This window comes from Cyprinodon variegatus, unplaced genomic scaffold, assembly GCF_000732505.1.
Source record: "Cyprinodon variegatus isolate N-32 unplaced genomic scaffold, C_variegatus-1.0 Scaffold47, whole genome shotgun sequence".
Taxonomy (NCBI): Eukaryota; Metazoa; Chordata; class Actinopteri; order Cyprinodontiformes; family Cyprinodontidae; genus Cyprinodon; species Cyprinodon variegatus.
In genome coordinates this window covers 596,362-614,878 of record NW_015150500.1, presented here as the reverse complement: position 1 = coordinate 614,878, position 18,517 = coordinate 596,362, and the positions used below count along the sequence as shown (strand labels likewise).

Genomic DNA, 18,517 nt, shown 5'->3' with positions numbered 1-18,517 from the left:
GTTACACAATTTAATAAATCTCTTTTTAGGTGGAAAAAATAAAGGTTCTTCAAATTTGATTAAATGTAAGGAAAAGTAACTATAAGTATTATATGTCTCTCCTTAATGTCTTGGATAACTGTTTAGTTTTCTTTAATCATCTATGATAATACCAGCTACATCATACTCAAATAACTATTTTGATATTATTTATTGTCACAGTATAAATCCTACTGCTTACAATCTAACTTTCCCTTTAAAATGATTCCTGCAGAATTTAACCATTTGGTCTCTTTTTTTTCTCTCTTTTTGCAGCATTTGGACCAGTGCAGCACATATCTTCCTGCACATCTCCCTGCACTGCATCACTGTGGCCTGACAGCAACTGAAAGGGGCTGGATGGCACTACCCACTTTCAAGCTCACCCTAAATCCCTGACAAAGAAGTTTTAAAGGAAGCTAAAGCAACTTATAAAAAGCAAATATGAATAAACAGCCCAACTTTTTCACAATGGCATCCAACAGAGAGCACCAAATGCGTCACATGACGGGATTCTCTCGTGCCATGTACCCCTTTGCCTTCAACTCCATGAGGGGCCACTCCCCCTTTGACCTGCTGGCCAGCAGTCACCTTTTTGGACGCTTTGGAGCGGACCTTCCAAAAGAGATGGCTGCTTTGTGTAAGTAAAAAAGCTCAGTTCTTCCAAAACAGTTTTGCTGCTAACCATTTTTCTTAGTGACAAAGAATTCACTCCCATTGAACATTTTGTCATGTAATAGCAACAAACTTCAGTATAATTTATGCAACTCAACAAAACAAAGCAATACATCATTGTGAAATGGAAGGAAAATGATTTATTCTCTATATGTGTTTTTTGTAATTAAACATTAAAAATATTTGAAATGCATTTATATTAAGCCTCCAAAGGAAATCCACTAAAAGCACTTTACCTAAGGAGTAACCTTATTAATAGAGTCCACTTGTTCTATGAATACCTCTCAGGTTTGTCAGTGAACATTACAGAACAAACTGTTTCAAGAACACCAATGAAATAGGAGTCTGGTCAGAGGGGAACTTGTCGGGACTTTGGTGATGGAAAAATCAACAAGATATGGTGAAATACCTGAACGGACATGTTCAATCAATTGTTTTTATTTCTATAGCACTTTTAAAAACTGCAGGGGTAACCAAAGTTCAGTATATAAAACAAGTTTAAGGTATAGAGCAGGATTTTTGTGAATATTTGAAAAGACCCACCCTCTCCACTTTAAAAAAAAAATGCACATGCACAACCCTGTACTCGCTTAAAAGAGGGAATGCCCATTAAACATGTGCGAGAGCATAGACGAGGAATAACGGGCTTGTGCACGTTTAAAAGTTGCTGCTTGCATCGTTCATACAAGCTTACTTTCCAAAAGAAGCTTTGCAATTTTTCCACTATATCAGACTCACCCCCAGTAAGTGAAAATTGGGACGAGCATGTAAGATGGACTTACGTAAACGTATCACCAGAAAGATTGACAATTATGAGGACCACTTATTTTGATAATCCATCTGGAAAAAGAACATCCTCCACTATACATTTAAGAATAAATAAATAAGGTTAAAACAGACCTAAAAACCAAGTTCACAGCAGAAATAGTGCCATACTAAACTAGACAAGTGTCAAAAGCCAAGGAATAAGAATGTTAGACAAAGACAACATCAGTCAGAGAAACAGCAAAGAATTCAAAGCTAACCTTGGAAAAGATGAGATTAACAGATTATGTGTGGGAATCAGCTGTCAAAACAACTAAGTTGGGGAGGCTGCACAAAATAAAGGCCATAAAATAAGTTATCTTTGCAGTTTGACACCAGTGAACATGTGGAGGAGGTGTTGTGGTCAGAGGGGACCAAACTCTAAACAATCTTGATTCTTTGCATAAAAAAACAACAAAAAAACTATAAGATAAAATGTGAGCTTCAACTTAAATGCCCACAGAATTTCAACCAAGAACCTTCTCTTTTGGTAATCAGAAATTACTTTTCCTCCACTTAACTTTGTACTGATACACGGCAAGTAAAGTTGTTGGTATAACCTGACAAAATTTGAATTGCACAAAGCGGCATTCATACTTTTTGCAATATACAGATTTTACTATAAAAAGTTAAATGACTTTGGTGCAGCAAATCTTATCGAGTTTATTGGACTTAAATGTGTTGCATCCAAATTAAACTAAGTCATTGTAGAATGATGAAATGGAGAGAGGCACAGTTGCAAGAATATCTATTCCTTCTTTCTCTCACATGACCAGCGTGTGTCGAATGTGCATCCTCTGACCAGTTCTTCAAAACAGAGAAAACTCAGGGTCCTCAGCAAAAAAACATTTAGTTTTATTAACACGTTTAATTAAAAACAGAGAAGAGAAGAGAAGAGAAGAGAAGAGAAGAGAAGAGAAGAGAAGAGAAGAGAAGAGAAGAGAAGAGAAGAGAAGAGAAGAGAAGNAAGAGAAGAGAAGAGAAGAGAAGAGAAGAGAAGAGAAGAGAAGAGAAGAGAAGAGAAGAGAAGAGAAGAGAAGAGAAGTTTCCATGCAGTAAACCAGACAGATGGCAGAAAGAAGGCAGGCTGGAAAAACAGCCAGCATAATGTGGTCCCTGTTTGTAATTTTCTGCTTTCCGTGGAAGTGCTCCAGCTCTTTATATTTGAACCAGGACTCTTCTTGAGGAGGAAGGTTTGGGCAAATGACAGAATTTTAGTTTTTTTTCCTGCAGTTACATTGAGCTCATTTTCTTCCAAAGGGGGCGCTGTTGCACTTCAGATTGGCTTAATTTGTTTCAAAACAGGGGACTTGAAATGAGAGTTGTTGCTAGATTGATGGGTGAAAAACATTTTAATTGCTCCATATTAGGATATCATTAGTGCAAAAATATCTAATATAAACATATTTTTGTCTTTCAAAAAAAATAATATATAATATATTTTTCTTGGTCACAGTTTAAATGAGAATTATTTATTTATAAAAGCATAGAATCCCAAAGAGAAAATAAGATATAGGACAATTTTTTGTTGTTTTTATGCAGACTTCTGTTTATCTGAGTCTATAACAATAACGCAAGTGTTTTATTGTTCAACCAGTGAGATGTTTCCTTTTCCGCTATTATAAAGCAAATAAAATACCAAAACATATTTCTGAACTGACAGAAACCGTTTAGGAAACTTTGATGATTACGGAAACGTCAAGCTGGATTGAGCCACTCTTGGCAGACATCTTCAGGAACGATACCTCTAACTTGGAAGGCGTTGCTTTTGGACTTTTCACGTACTTTTTTTGGCATATATTTGAGGTCTCAAAGATGTTGGACATGGATCATCTCTACAGGGCCAGTTCTCAAGCTTCTCCTGAGAGGGAGTCTTCTGGGTTCAGGTCTGGACTTGCACAGTCAGTCCAGGACTTTTCATGATGTTTTTTTTCTCCTCTCTTGGAGTTATGCTGCCTTCATTGTCTTCAAATGGGATTATCTGTGTTCTTAGATGGATTTATGTCGAGGTGGAGGGGTTTAAATCACTTATCTCAATCTCTCACTTTGACAAGTAAAGCATCATACCATAATAAAAATTCCTAAAAGAGTTAAAACAGATCAAATAAACACAGATTAAAGAAAAATATAGGTAACTGCACTTCACACCCTGTTTCCCTAATCTTTTGTACACAATGTCATTTGTTTTGGACCTATGTTAGATTAAAGGGGCTCTGAACATCATTCCACATTTTTTCAGCTTCAGTTGGAGTCAGTGGTGGGCTGTAAGGGCCTTCATTGGTGGTCTAAAATCAATCCGAAACTCTAACCTACATTCACAACCTAATTTCTTCAATTTCCTTCTATCCAATTGTTTGAATAGAAAAAAAAAAAAAGTTTGAACTTCATTGATCTCACTTTAAAGATATTTACCTCTGCCATCGTGGGGCAACCCTTGAGCAATCAGGGGTTAAGGGTCATGCTCATAGACTCAGAGTGGCAGTGGTGCTCGAATTCAGAAGTTTCTTTGGTCATTTTAGATTTGCTTTTGTTAAAGTTTTTCTGGCCTAAATGACTGATACTAAATTTAGATACTAAGACAAAAAAAGAAGGATGGATTTTGTTTATAAATTATCAGCATCTCTGGTGAATATGATATAATTTCATTCATGCTTTATACACTATTTTATCTGTTAATTAAATGCATATTGAACGACTATTGATGATGTAACTGTGGAGGAGCTGTGGTTATAGAGTGAAGGATTGTGGTTGTCTTAACTGGGCTTCTTGCTTAATTGACCGTTGGCTTTTAGTGGCAGTGGGAACAGCTCGCTGACACACACCTACCCGGGTCAAATGACTCGGCAAGCAACCCGACTCTAATCTGCAGACTCAACCTGAGTCTGTGGGAACACCAGACTCAGGTCGATACGCTAAATTACATGATACCATTGAATGTAATGTATTGTTAACATACCATGCCAGTCGCTTCTGATCTAACAAGCCGAAACAACTCTGCTTACATTCGATAAACATGGCGCAGCATTGTTAAGAGGGAACAATAAAGGCTCCCATCCATGTTGCTCTCCATTATTTACTTCCCTGATTTCCAGTGCACTGTTGACATCATCAACGCTCACCCAGCATGATACTGTCATCAGACACGCGGTGGTGGGGAACAGTTGCCACGCAGCTTTCCAGAAGGGGATCAGACTCAGCATTTCGGTCAAATAGGAAAAAAGCCAAAAGCAGATAGTTAGCGGCTCAACCCGGTTTTGAAAAACCCAGGTTTTCAATGGGAATGCGGCTTAAGTTGAGGGGTGCACACTAAAGGCCTAAGTATTAGATGCACTGCCCACCACTGTCTGGAGTAGACTTTGACTGGGCCGTTCTGAGAGATAAATATGCTTTGATATAAACCAATCCATTACAGTGCTGGTTGCAGGATGAGGGTTTTTATCCTACAGTACTTGAAGGTAAAGTTTTGTCCGAATACCTACCATTCCATTCCATCCATCCATCCATCCATCCATCCATCCATCCATCCATCCATCCATCCATCCATCCATCCATCCATCCATCCATCCAGATACTTCCCTCAGTTTGCAGTTTACTGGAGTAACCATTTTTCCAAATACATTTGTATGGTTATTTGAAAAATATGACTGCTTTCTACTTTTATTTGAATAAAAACATACAAACCCAGTGCTACTCTTGAGTAAAACATTTTGGTACCCATGTATGTATTTTTAGGAAATGTCCACCAGACACTTCAGATGCTACACTTTTCAATAAGGAACTACATGAATTTCTACACACAGCACTTCAGTAGCTGGTTGGTAGAGAGCAGCAGTGACCGACTGGATCCTCTCTTTGCCAACAGACGACTGCTCGTTCTCAATGATCAGTGTCAGTGCTTCTTATTTATGGGTTTCATGATTAAATGCTTTGTTTTCTTAGATCCAGGAGGCTCACAGGCATTCATCAACTTTCTTCATTTAATCCCAGCACTTCTAAATATAGATCCCAACACCCCCAAGAAATGCTTTTCAAGTCATCCACACTTAAAGTAGAGTTATAATAAGTGTTATATTTTTAAAAATAAATTGTAGCTGTCCACCTAATTGAAGCCTGAAGCAAATAAGCAAAGCAGGAATTTACAGTTATGGCAAAAAAAAAAAACAACGCAATAATAATGTAATACAGTTGAAATTACTTTATACTCTCTATTTAAGCTGATTCACTTTAATGAGATTTATTTAGAGTGGCTCTCCTGCTGTCACTCACATATTAGCTGTGGAGGTAGCAGCTTGGGCCCAGAAGTTTGTGTACAACATGTTGAATGAGATGCTGTTATCTGCTGATCTCTTTTTCTTGAGTCTTTCTTCAGGAGGGGAGGAGGGGGGTCCCTGCAGGCTACAGACTCCCAGAGTCTGATTACATCTTTCAGAAGTGGCCTCGGGAGCTTTTACAGATACTCAGGCAGAGATAGAAGGATAATGGGGCAACATTTAAATAGATAAGTAACATCTATAGAATGGAGAGGCTCCTGCTGTGCTAATGTATAAGACTGAAACAAAGAATTAACTAAATACCATCACTCCTAAAATAGAGTAAGAATTTATAGTTTCTTTGGGCATTTTTGTGGACAATCACTACATTTGACAAGTTAATGTTTTAGATGATATAAAACATTCAAATATGACAAAGGAAAAAAAGAGGAATGCAGAGGGGGTAATTTTTTTTTCCCTATGCAACATGCAGATTTGTTTGTAATACAAAATTAAACATTACTAATTACTGTAATCATAAATTAATGAATAAAATCATATAAACACCAAAATCAAAATCGAATGAGTAATAAAAAAAATACATATTTCTTACTCAAAATTTTCTTTTTGAACTGCACTTATTCAAATGTGCAGCAAGTTGTTTTCTTTATAGCAGTTCTGAAAAGCTAATGTTTCTGACGAAATTCTCATATTGATTTAAAAAACATTTACGATTGAAAATCTTTAGGAGACATAAAATAACATTGTAAAATAGAACAATAGAAATTGAGTTCAACTATTTTCCAAAAGAAAAGGAAGCTTTTTTAAGGTTACCCCTCATTCTATACACATCATTTGGATATATATAATCTACTCTCTATATAATACATGTTATTTATATTTACAATTATAATATATAATGATAATTTTTACATTTCCAAATCATATTTATGTGTAAATAAGTTTATACAAAAGTATTAGATACCAAATATAGGGTAGGAATAAAGAGAACCTGATTTTAAGTTATAAAGGGATAAACTGATTTAGCTAAATGTTTAAATATTAATGGCAATAGCCACCAGAATCCAGCTTAATCTAAAAAATTATATTGGCTTCCTTGTTTTTGGGGGTCATCTGGTAAAATATCTGTATTTCATAAATATCCAAGCTTGTTGTAATTGTCACGATGTCATGATGTGTTGCAAGAAAGTTAAAAGATCCTGTGTTATTTGTAGACATCCAAAAGGTGATAAAAGCTTCTTGGAGCTGCACGCCCCAGCAAGCTTTTATCTTTAGTTCTCACCATGAGTAACTCTGCAGCTAATGAGTCCAGATTTTTATTTTTTTCCCCGCTAATGCTATTTGAACCAAAGACGACATGGTTAAGGTAAAAGCTGGAGGTAAATTCAAACCAGACCCTTATAAGTCTGGACTTTGCTAATGAGACAAGTGTTTAAACATCTCCAGATCTGAAAGTTAGTGGTTATCCATATGAAAAGCACCCTCAGGTGCTTTTTTACTGATACGGTGAGTTCTTGCTGCTGCTGAACAGGAATGTGATAAATATGCATTTAAGTCTTCTAGACGTCAGCCCTAAGCTTCTTTGAATTGTTGCAAAAAAATCTAATTAAATCACCAAGTTAAGATAACATTAACATCTCTAAAGACAAGTCATTTTCTAAGACAGCATCTGTGCGTTCAACATGACTGTTAAAATAATGTTCATTGGACTTATTAGTTTCAAACTGATTTGTTGTGTCAACAGAGAAGCAGAAAAGTTTTCCACGTATTATTGAAATCTTTACTTTGAAAATGAAAACAGCCAATTCTAGGAAAATAAGCTTAAACCAATGGAGAAGCATAGAGGTGTGAATGTCATTACCAGGGGATGCTCTCTTTCAGTATATTTAAAAAAGTAAACGAGACAAATTCTATAATTAAAATGAATAAATATGAAACACGGCATGGCAAGTTAATCCACTGAGGACCTGCTGAATCATTTGACTTGCAGCAGACACCATTAAAATTTCTCCCAGCTAAAAAAACAGGAGTTGATCTAAGGTTAGACACAAGTATCTGAATATTTGGTAATGAAAACAAAGAACTAAATATTTAAAAAGGATATCCTGATCTTTTTCACATGATCGTAACTTTTGCACTGTTGACATCTTGTCCTTAGTTCTAATCTGATTTTGACTGTTTTTCATGTGTGTGTGTGGCGAATGTGATAGTAACTGAAACCTGAAGGCACAGAGTGAAGCTTGTGTGTTTTTTTTTTCTGTCTGTCATCACAGGCACTCTCTTTAAGCACACACATAATTGTCAGCGTGTCTGCACACTCACCCACGCTCACAGACACACAAAAACACACACATGTTCCCACTGCTCTTTCTGCTGTGCATTCCAACACTCATCAATATCACAACCAGCAGTCCTTCGCCTACATTTCATTGCTTCACATTTGTGACCATATCAGTGTGCTTGCGGACGACCGCAGCAGGACTTTGTGCAAATAACGAGCAGGAGGAGCTGAGAAATAAATTCCACTGTTCAGTCCTATGTGTTCGTGTCAGACATGAGAAGAGGATACTTAGGTTGAAATTAGATTTTTCTAAAGAAAGCTTTCCGCTTACAAGTTAAATGTTTGAAAAGGATAAAAGCTTGTTTTCAATTACCGTTTCAAAGAGATTCCCTTTCTGTGAAGGAAAGAAGATGAGTGAGCCCCGGTTTTGCTGAAATTGAAGGAAACTGATCCAGCTATTCATTTTATTTTCCCTTTGTATTTATGTGCTTCTTTTCTTTAACAGCAGCAGGGAGTAGGGTGCTCTGAGGCAGGGAGGCTAATTGTCTCAAGGTGTGGAGAGAGCTCAGCAGGCTGATGCTGAGCAGCTCTGCTTCCAGCTGTGTAAGAGGGTAGAAAAAAGCAACAACAACAAAGAAATATAAACAGGTAGAACCTGAAAAGATACAGATAAAAAAATAGAAAAGAGATTTAATTAAAAAAAAAAAGAAAACTCGAGAAAAATATTCATTAACATATTCAGGATAGAGGAAGCTGTAAAAACACAAAGTGCATAAAAAACAAAGAAACAAGGCAGTACAAATAAATATACAAAGAAGTGTGGATAGTATGAAGCCACAGGCAGGCCAAGTTGAGTGTATATCTGTCTGAGGGTGGTGGTGGTGGTGGGGTGTTAGGGCCCCAGTGGGGGTTTCTTCCAGAGTTCATCTCTCTTGAACGAGGGAAGGAAAGGGAGGAGGTGCGGAGGGAGGGGGAGTATGTCTCGTACACCAAGTGTCCAGACTTTGCAGAGTTTGGGGCCAGCATGGCCCGCCTGCTGCACAGTTGCACCTCAGTGTGACTGAGGGGAGCTCCAGGAGGGGAGGATAGCTGTGTCCGCTTGAAGTAAATTCTAAAAGAGTTCAGCTTGGATTTTAGCATTGTAAAAGCTTCGGGTAAATGGGGAAAGATGACAGGGAACATTGAAAAATTCCTGTTAACATGAGGGAATTGAGCTGAGTGAGCTTCAAAAAGTACAAATTGTAGCCAGATGATTATGTGAATTTACTCAATTAATGAGAGTTCAACTTTGTCCCCATGACTCAGTTGTTTATGTTTTAAAAGTAATTTATCTTAATTGCTGCTGTCAAAGAGTCGGAGATGTAATGATTAGAAATTGAGAGGACAGTTTTATAAAACTGTGACCTGTTGGTTCTGATTTTAAAGAGCCTAGCTTTAATGCAAAATGCAAAAATCTGTGTTTTTTTGCTATTCCTTCATCAAAATCACGCACAAAGTCCCATTTTTCTTGATTGATGCAAATCGGAGTAAACTTCATGAATTCTATTCTGAGCAGGATCCCCCTTCCTATCATGGAAAATGAGTGACCATCGTCATTTTTAGGTAGAGTAGTGTTCAACGGTTCCCTCCAGGAATCACCTACGTTTACAGCGCCACACAAGCCCAGTAAACAATGCATCTACAGAAGGAGTTTGATACCAATGCTGCAGAAATAGGGTTACCCTCACGTGGATATTACTATGAAGGCAAGTGTTTTTCTTCCAGGTTAGAAAAACAGATCCAGTAAAAAATTAATGTTATATGGAATATGGATTCTCCATAGTGCCACAGGCATATGATCTTGCTAGTAAGATGAATTGTCAAGAGATTTGTGAATTCACAAACTCACGATAATGACAGATGTATGTAGAAATTGGTCTGAAATATTTCTGTGTTCTTGCTGGCTTTAGGGGGGGCATTTAGGGCACAGATTAAGAACTTCCAACAACACAAAACATGTAGAAGTCGAAAACGGCTACTTCCAAGAGCTGTTCTCAATCTCTTGATCGAAGTAATATTTATGTGTCAAATCATAAGGAGATGTCCCTCGTCCACCATGTTTCCTATGCAGAACTGTCTGTGCCTTGAATATGGCTACATAGATGGCATGTCAAAGTGACATGACTGGGCAGCAGATACCTCATGGATTGTTCAAACATAAACCAGAATTTATTCCGCTTCTTTACCAGATTTAACAAGGGACTGGTGATCTCAAATCCAGTATCCTTCTTGAAAGACAGAATTTCAATTCCAGTTGCTATAATATGCTCAATTTCCTTTTCTTTTTCTTTTTTTTGTATTGATCTCTCTGTTGCAGCGAACCAAATGATAAGCCAACACATTTTAATGTCTCATTTTAAAGTTGTTGCGTATACTCATGAGTTTCTTCATAACTTGACTTTCACTCGTTTGGTTTTTTAAGAATCAAGGTATGTTTTGGCCTTACCAGTCAAAAAACAAACCCTGCTTATAACCTCTTCCTTTGGGTTGTTTCATCACTGCCAAATCCTGGATAAATTCCACTCTGTTGAGCAAACATCAATATCTTGCAAAAGGCAGTTGAGTCTTTAAGAATGGTAATATTGCCAATGGTTTTATGATTTCATGTTAATATCTCTCCAACTTGAAATTACCTCCTTTGATTTTAGGCTTTGTTTTTTTCCAGGGGGGATGCTAACCCATCCTCATAATGCATCCACCAACTGCCTAGCTTTTACAGTGTGATACCTAGGCAGATGGCCACTCAGACAGAGCCTGGTTCTGTTGGAGGTTTCTTCCTGTTAAACTGGAGTTTTACCTCTCGATTGTCACAACAGGAATGTTTGGTGTGCATCAATGAGTCGATGCAATCAACTGGTTTTCCTTAGAAAACTTTGAATAAATTTAACTGTATGATCTGGTTGAATTGTAAATTGTCTGGAGATGACGTGTTATGAATTGTTGCTATATTGTTGCACCATGTCAGATAACCACGGTTATCTTTTCCTTATCATCTGCTGTTTATTTCATTCACATTAAGAAAATTTCACGCAAAAAAAAAAAAATAGAAAAACAGGAGTATATTCCAGGGTATGGAGTTTTATGACTTGTGACTTTTGCATTTATCAATTTACAATAGTTAGCCTACTGCACTAGTAAAGCAGTTAAAGTAGGGAAATCTGGAAATGAAATCCTCACCAGGATGCTTCTCTTTGTGCTTATCTTTCCATCTGCACAAAACCTCAAACTAATCTATGCGAGTGGAGATTTCTTTGTATCATTTTAGCAGAAGGCAGCCACGCTTTTGCTGTTTGGAAGAGAGAAAACAAAGAAAACAGAAACAGAAAGAAAAAACATTTGTTCTCATTTTTTCCCCTATGAAATATTTAGACTTTAGTTTGAAAACTTGGAGCGAGAAAGGGAGGGACGGGGTGTATGGTATCTGGTCAATCAGAGAGCAGCGACACACCTCCTCAGGCTTGTTTTCCCTCCCTGAACCCCACCCCACCAACTCCACCACAGCAGATAGTTGGCTGTGAGTGTGCTGGAGTGTGAGAGGCCCACAAAGCCAGCAAGAGGGGAGGTGAGATCAGTTACAGCAGGCAGGGCAAAAGCAGGCAGCCAAGCAAGTGATCTAGGAACAGAGATAGACTGGAATAAAGAGAGAGATAAAGGGAGGAGGAAAAGGCAGAAAGAAGAGGTTTGGTTCATGTGAGGAGGAAAAGAACAAGACCAGAGGGCAGAGGCAGACAGATAGGGAACACCTGGACCAAGCAGGGCATTGAGTTACTCCAAAGGAAGCTCCTTTCTGGGCTCTTCTCCCAGCTCACTGCTCTCTGAGACAACATGTTTGACTGCATGGAGGCTCTTGGGCTGGTTCCTCGGCCCCTCTTCGATGTGTCCAGCCAGGGCTCCTGCATGCTGGGCAAGGCCAACCCTTACTTTTCCAGGCTGGACCCTTTTTCCTGGACGGGGGCGAGCAGCATTCAGTGTGAGTCCAATCTGCCTTTATGAACAAAGCAAAGCAGTAACTCTGACTGCTTGTGTTTCTCTGTGAGTATGCTGTTGCTGTTGGAGTCATGGTCTTGTTATCACGGAGGGAGCTCTCTCCACAGGAAGAGTCAGATTCCTTTCGATTATATGTGCCCGTTCTCACCCTGCAGCTTGTTTGTTTATGTGCTTAGGGTGCTTTGTGAGTGTGACTGAGTGAGTTGGGGAGTGTATTTATACATCACTGGGTTTGTTTTCTTTATGAATGACTTCACATGATTGACAGCTCTTTTAAACAATGCAGGGGAATTAACCCAGTGATGTGTCCAGAAAAGAGCAGAGTCCAAAACAGAAACAACACTGACAGGCCGAGGGGAAATGGGCCTTAAAAATCACATGCTGGCTAAAACACTCAATAACAGAGATGGAGTCATTTATACACACACAGACAATAAAAAAGACAAATTAAGTTGTAAGCAGAATGAGCAATCTATAAAATTTCTTTAAGGACAATGCAAAAGTTTTTAAAAATTACGTAATGTTGCAAGAGGCTGTTGAAGAAAAGAAGTCAGTAGCTGACAGATAAAGCAGAAACCACATGATTCCTGAGCCATGCAAGCAAGACATTCTTTTGATAGCTGCTGAGCAGGAAAGGCACAGATTGCATCAGGCTTTCAGGTGTTTTACCAAATCCTATCAGCACACGAAAACACTGCTAAGATTAAAAAAGAAGAAATCTCACTTTATCGACTGAAACAATGGCCAGTTTATTTAACTATTTCCATATATTCTGTTCGACTCACTGAACACTTTTGTTCATCACTTCTCTGCAGTGATTAAGAACGTCCCAAAAGAGCACCTTAAATCCATTTATCTGCTGTAATTATTCAGATACCAGTGCATTAAACACTGTTGAGTCCACAGCGCTCGCTAATGATGATGGATGAGCAGTCAGGATGACAAACACCACAGCAGGGCCTGTTTCAACTCGCTGTGGAGCTTTGCCAGATGCCACCCTGAAAGACAAATGTCCACAAGTGCTCATTAATCATGCTTTTTTTGTACTATAACTTAAATTTGGTTTAGTTTCTCAATTTTTTGTTGCTGTTTTCAACCAATATGGTTTAACAGCAGTGCAAAAAATAGTTTTCCCTCAGCTTAAATATTTAATTTTATCACAGAGTAATCAAAGAGATTTTTGTAGGAAATTGTCTCCCTAAAACAAATGATTTTCTCAGCATTTATTTTCTTTTTCAATGAAGTTACCACAGTTGAACTATGATGTCTGTTTTGGATCCAAATGCTTAATATGTTATTCAAGCAAAGATATTGGCTGAAAAGAGCTCAAGCTGGTTTTAGTTGATGGTTAAATGAATCTGCCTCCTTTCAGCTTGTTCTAAAATTAAACGACAGTGTTTTGTTTGTGGATTGTTTACCGACTGAAAAAAGGAAAGATTCTGTCCTAATCAAAACCATCTTTATTTAGTCTCTTATTTAAATAGACTCTCTGATTAAAGTCTCAATGAATAACTATTTTTACGTCCCATTCTATTTTTTGACTCTCCTTGTGTGAGTCACAAGCCCTTTAGTGTCCCGTTTTTATCAAGAAAAGTGTTTTTGTATTTTTCTTTTCATTCTTAAGATGCACTTTGCTAGATTAACAGTACATGTAAAAACATCTTTATATATTGGAAAGAAATTTCCCACCAGGAAATTTAAAGGGATTCCAAAAAGTGAGGGAAAAAAGTAAAACACAGAGATCAAATTACAATTGCTATATGTTCAATATCCATTAACACAACCAAAGTAAAAAAAAATAAATAAATAAACAAAAAGAAACCTTAAAGGTGCATTGAACCAGGTGAAAGGCTCAGAGTTTTCTTCTGCTCTAGTCACCAAAGAATAACAGTGCTTGAAGCTCATACACTTGGAGAAAGACAAATTCAACCATTTCAAATTATTAGTAAAAAAGATGGTTTCTCTGTAAAGACCAAAAACTACACAAAATAACATTTTTAAACTACTCCTACTTACTTCCTCTATTCTATATTTTTGACAGATATTAATATCCAATAAGTGCCATAGACAATTTTGTGATGTTGCTATACCATATTAACGCTTATAATAATCAATATGTCCTTCATTTTAATGAAAAACACATTTAGAGAAAAATTAAATAGAACAACTCAACTGATATTGAACATTTATTATGTATATTTTCTTGATATCATAAAACTATTGCAGCTTTATAATGGTTATCAATCCATGATGCTGACTCTGGAAGATATTTCAGACTGTTTTTTGGGGGGGAGAAACAAAAATTAACAAGCCAAAAAGAAAAAAAAAAACGTTGGTTATTATAAATGTGGAAATTTATAATAATCAACTGAATAATAACTTCAGATGGAGCTTTGAATCCACTTCTAAATAACCCCTTTATATTTCTTTTTTTTTTTCTTTCCCTCAGATCAGCAGCTCTCTTTCTTCCTTTGTTTTAGCTTCTGTTGGTATTTAAGGCAAGACAGACATGGTAAACTCTGCTTGCCCCCTTTTTTATGGTGTGTTTGTTTTATCTAATAATGCTTGTTTAATATTTGCCAGCATGTGGACCACCTTACGCCTCTTAGGCTGTGTAAAAGCAGCACTTTTGATTAATCGGCTACAATAAGAAAGAGCTAATTCAGTGATTTAGGCGGTGTTTGTGGGCATTTGTCTCTTAAAGGAGAAGAGGGATGAGAGAAGAATGGCAGGATGAATCTGGAATTTGGGATTTAAGGTATTTCATGCCTTTAGGGGAAGCCATTCTCCTCTTCATTCAGTGATAATCTATTTTTGTCCCCTGGCATCGACTTTAAAGTTGGCTCTTCAAAGCTGGCCGGACACTAGCCCCTCATATCATGAAGCTGACAGAACACAGTGAACTACGTAACATTAGGGAGATTCTGCTGTTACAGTCACTATCCATACTTAGATGTAGAAGTGACTTGAATTTTATCTGTTGTAGAAGTTACATTCAACACGTTTTTCTGCGGCATTTGATATTTTCTTAGGAATTATCATTTATATAATATCTTCGGTTGAATGGCGGTCCACAAGAGAATCTCATATTTGCATTAATATGACTTTTAAAGTAATGAAGAAACACTTTTAAACAATTTTCAATCTATTTTTACTAAGACACAAATAAGTAATTTGCGCATCTAAACTGTAGCAGCTGGTAATAGATCATTTATCTAAGAAAGCCTCTCTGACTGCACCCAGTCACTGACTTTGTTGAGACCAACAGGCCTGAGCAAGCATGAGATGAAAGTGGACAGAAAAATGTTAATCTACCAAACCTGTATTCTGCAAGAAAGGATCTCTGCTGGGAACAAATGGAAAAATCAGATCCCAAATATAAGGTAGAGCTTCATTATTTTCTTTTTTATGTAAAGACAAGAATAATGAATGAATATTTTCTGTATTTGCTTAAGAATATTAATTGATTCAAGTTCATAAAACACATACATAATGAAAACACATGCATGTGCAAGTATCTCTTTGGAATTGAATAAATTCCAAGAGTTGAAACTTACCACCTTGTTTGAATTAATAGAATGTATGTAGGTTTCAGACAGTAACCTACCTGCAAAAAATATAATTTTAATTGTGAGAAATCATTGAATTTTGATCTAAATGATTTCTGAAACTGAAAAGGTCACACTTACTGTATATATATGAGCAAAAATAAACCACAGCTTTCAGAAGAACAGCTTTTTTTCTCTGTACTTTTAAAGCTTTTTGCATCATATTGCACATTTGTTTGGGTTTATATCTCACCCTGACCAGAGCAACTTTGAAATAGATGACATTTAATGTCTAGTCGTCACATAGTCTTCCTCTAGGCCTAAATATCTCCAGCTAAATTTAGATGCAGACTGCAGTGGAGATGTTTAGGTAACTTTTTTTAAACCTTCCAAGCTCAAACATTTAAAGCAATAAGCATATTTTGTCAGAGCACCCCCCAGAAAACAAATAAAACTACTACTTTGTATTGATAAAAGCTAGAATATATGGAAAATATAAGGGAATCTGTTAGATGATTATACAAGAATGACCTCAGCTGTTTTTCTACTACTCCATTGGTTGAAAAAAAAAAAGCTTAAAATGTTTAGAGCTCTATAAATATTTTAAAGAGTTCTATACAGTTCTATGGTTTTTGATCTGTAAAAATACCACACATATGTGCATGTTATGAAATACATTTAAAAACTATGATATATTTTAGGGGTGTGACTTGAAACTTTTTGTTGAAGGTATTGAATCAAGCCACTTAATGACTTTTATTAATACCAAAGCTAAAAGTCCTTCTAGAAAGAGAGAAACAATTATTCGGTCATGTGTAACTGTGTTTAAATTAGAAACATCCAAATGCAGGGATTCGATTTATTTATATATTCATTTTAAACAGTTTTTTTTTTTTTTTTTAGCTTAACCTGACATTGGCTTTTCGTTAATATTGTTGTTAAGATGGTGAAGATTTTATCATGATTTTATCAGAAGATTGAATCTAATACTTTTTAAATCAGCTCAAAATCTTTATTCTAGAGCCACTTTATAATTATAAAGTATTGCAGCAGATTAGCGATTTAGTTTTAGCTGTTGGTGTTTAAACTTAGCCAAATTTGCACTCAGCCCATATCAGCCATTACAGACTTTGTTTTTTTAAGTTTGAAAATGTTTTAATACCTTTCTAATGTTTAAAAGGTTAGTCGGGTTTTATAGAACAACGGTAACTGTACAGTTAAATTGGTGTAAATAAAGTGTGGTAGAAAGTCAAAGGACCTTCCTATAGGAGAACTTTTCTACTTCTAGTAATACAAAAACCTCTATTTATGTTTCACTGATCTCATGTGATACATCAATATAGATACTAATAATATCTAAAATCCTGTATCCACAAGTCTGTTTAAACCAGTTCAATCTGTTACCCCAATAAAATCCAGAGCATTAAAATGTATTTAGAGGTCAGATTATCATCATCCACTGTTGTGCAAAATAATCTATCTGCCCTGTGAAAATCTCTGAGGTTTCTTAGAGAACATCATGGAGACCAAAAAAAACAGCAAACAGTTCAAGGATACGTATAAGCAGGAATGTGAAGCAGCATTATGAAATAACTTCCCAAACTTTGTAATCTCATGTAGCACTGTTAAATCCATCCTCTGAAATGGAAAGAATATGACACAACTGCATTGCAGAAGAAAGAGAAACTGCCAAGACGCCCTTTGCAGCTCAGTTGAGATTCCCGTCACCTTTCAGCAGAACAATAACCCCAAAAAGTCAGTCAGAGCTACAACCAAATGCATAGAATTAAAGCATATTTATTTGTCAGAATGGCACAGTTAAAGTACTGACCAAAATCAGTATCAAGACATTATTATTGATGTCTAAAGAGAAGGCTTGAGCTATTCTGCAAAAAGAAATGTGTATGAATAATCTTGTAGTCACTAGAGCATGCAAAGCTGGTGAAGTCATATCTAGAAGCTGTTATTTAAACAAATTGTGGTTCTATAAAATATTATTGCTGGGAGCTGCAGACGGAGGTGGGGTTTGATTTCTAAAAATCTATGCTGAAAACATCAAAATTCTTTACAGTGATATTCATTCACTATTTGGTGTTTTTCTACTAACAGTCTCCCAATAAAATACATAAAATATGTTGTTGTAATGAAGCAAAATGTAAAACAGTTCAAGATGACAGCTCTTCACTTTTATTTATTTAATGATCCAAGGAGGCAAATGGTTAAAGAAGAAAGGATGTGACTATATTGACTGTAATATCAAAAAAAGACACAAAATATAAACACATCTGGGTTTATGGGATGTTGTAAAAAAAAAAAAAAAAAAAAAGAAAAAGAAAGGGACAAAAGGGACAGGAGGGACAAACTTAAACTTAACAACCTGTCCCATAAACACCCCCGCACCTCATTATGCAGACGAACTCTTCACACATGGATGGAAACACAGATCTAATGTCCAACTTTTAAACGTTTGTCTTGTATCATCATTAGGTTATTCTCTGTTGGCCGATATCGCTGCTAGAAATACTATATACCATTTTTTTTACACTTCTCACACTTCCCTGTAAGCAAGCATTTGCAAATGTGTGTGTTCCTTCTTTTCAAGTGTTTGGTGTGTGTTTTATGGAACCATCTCCTGGACAGTAGCCTGGTTTTCACAGTCTTCCCTTTAAAAGGCGCTGCCAATGACAGGAAGGACTCCTCCTCCTGCCAGGGCAGGAAGGCAGGAGAGGACAGAGGGGGGAAGAGGGGTTATTAGTGAAGGTCGGAGCAGGGGAGGGAAGACGAGGGGAAGGGGCTGCCTCTGGTATTGAACTTAGAACAGCTGATAAAAGCCATTGTATGGGAGATATGCCCTGTCCCCTCCCTGCTGCTGCAGCTGCAGTAAATACTTACTC

The 18,517-nt window shown here is 36.8% G+C and overlaps 1 protein-coding gene across 2 annotated transcripts in view; it reads left to right on the top strand.

Moving 5' to 3' along the window:
- Positions 1 to 297: 297 nt before the first annotated feature.
- LOC107082109 (retinoic acid receptor gamma-A-like) overlaps positions 298 to 18,517 on the top strand; it is a 33,263-nt gene continuing 15,043 nt past the window's right edge. Inside the window, exon 1 of one of the 2 annotated variants that reach the window (XM_015370604.1) lies at positions 298 to 658. In XM_015370604.1, coding sequence (XP_015226090.1) covers positions 463 to 658 — 196 coding nt within the window. In that variant the 5' untranslated portion in view covers positions 298 to 462. Of the gene's footprint in view, positions 659 to 11,618; positions 12,059 to 18,517 lie in introns of those variants that run through there. The other variant, XM_015370605.1, reaches the window with a different exon arrangement.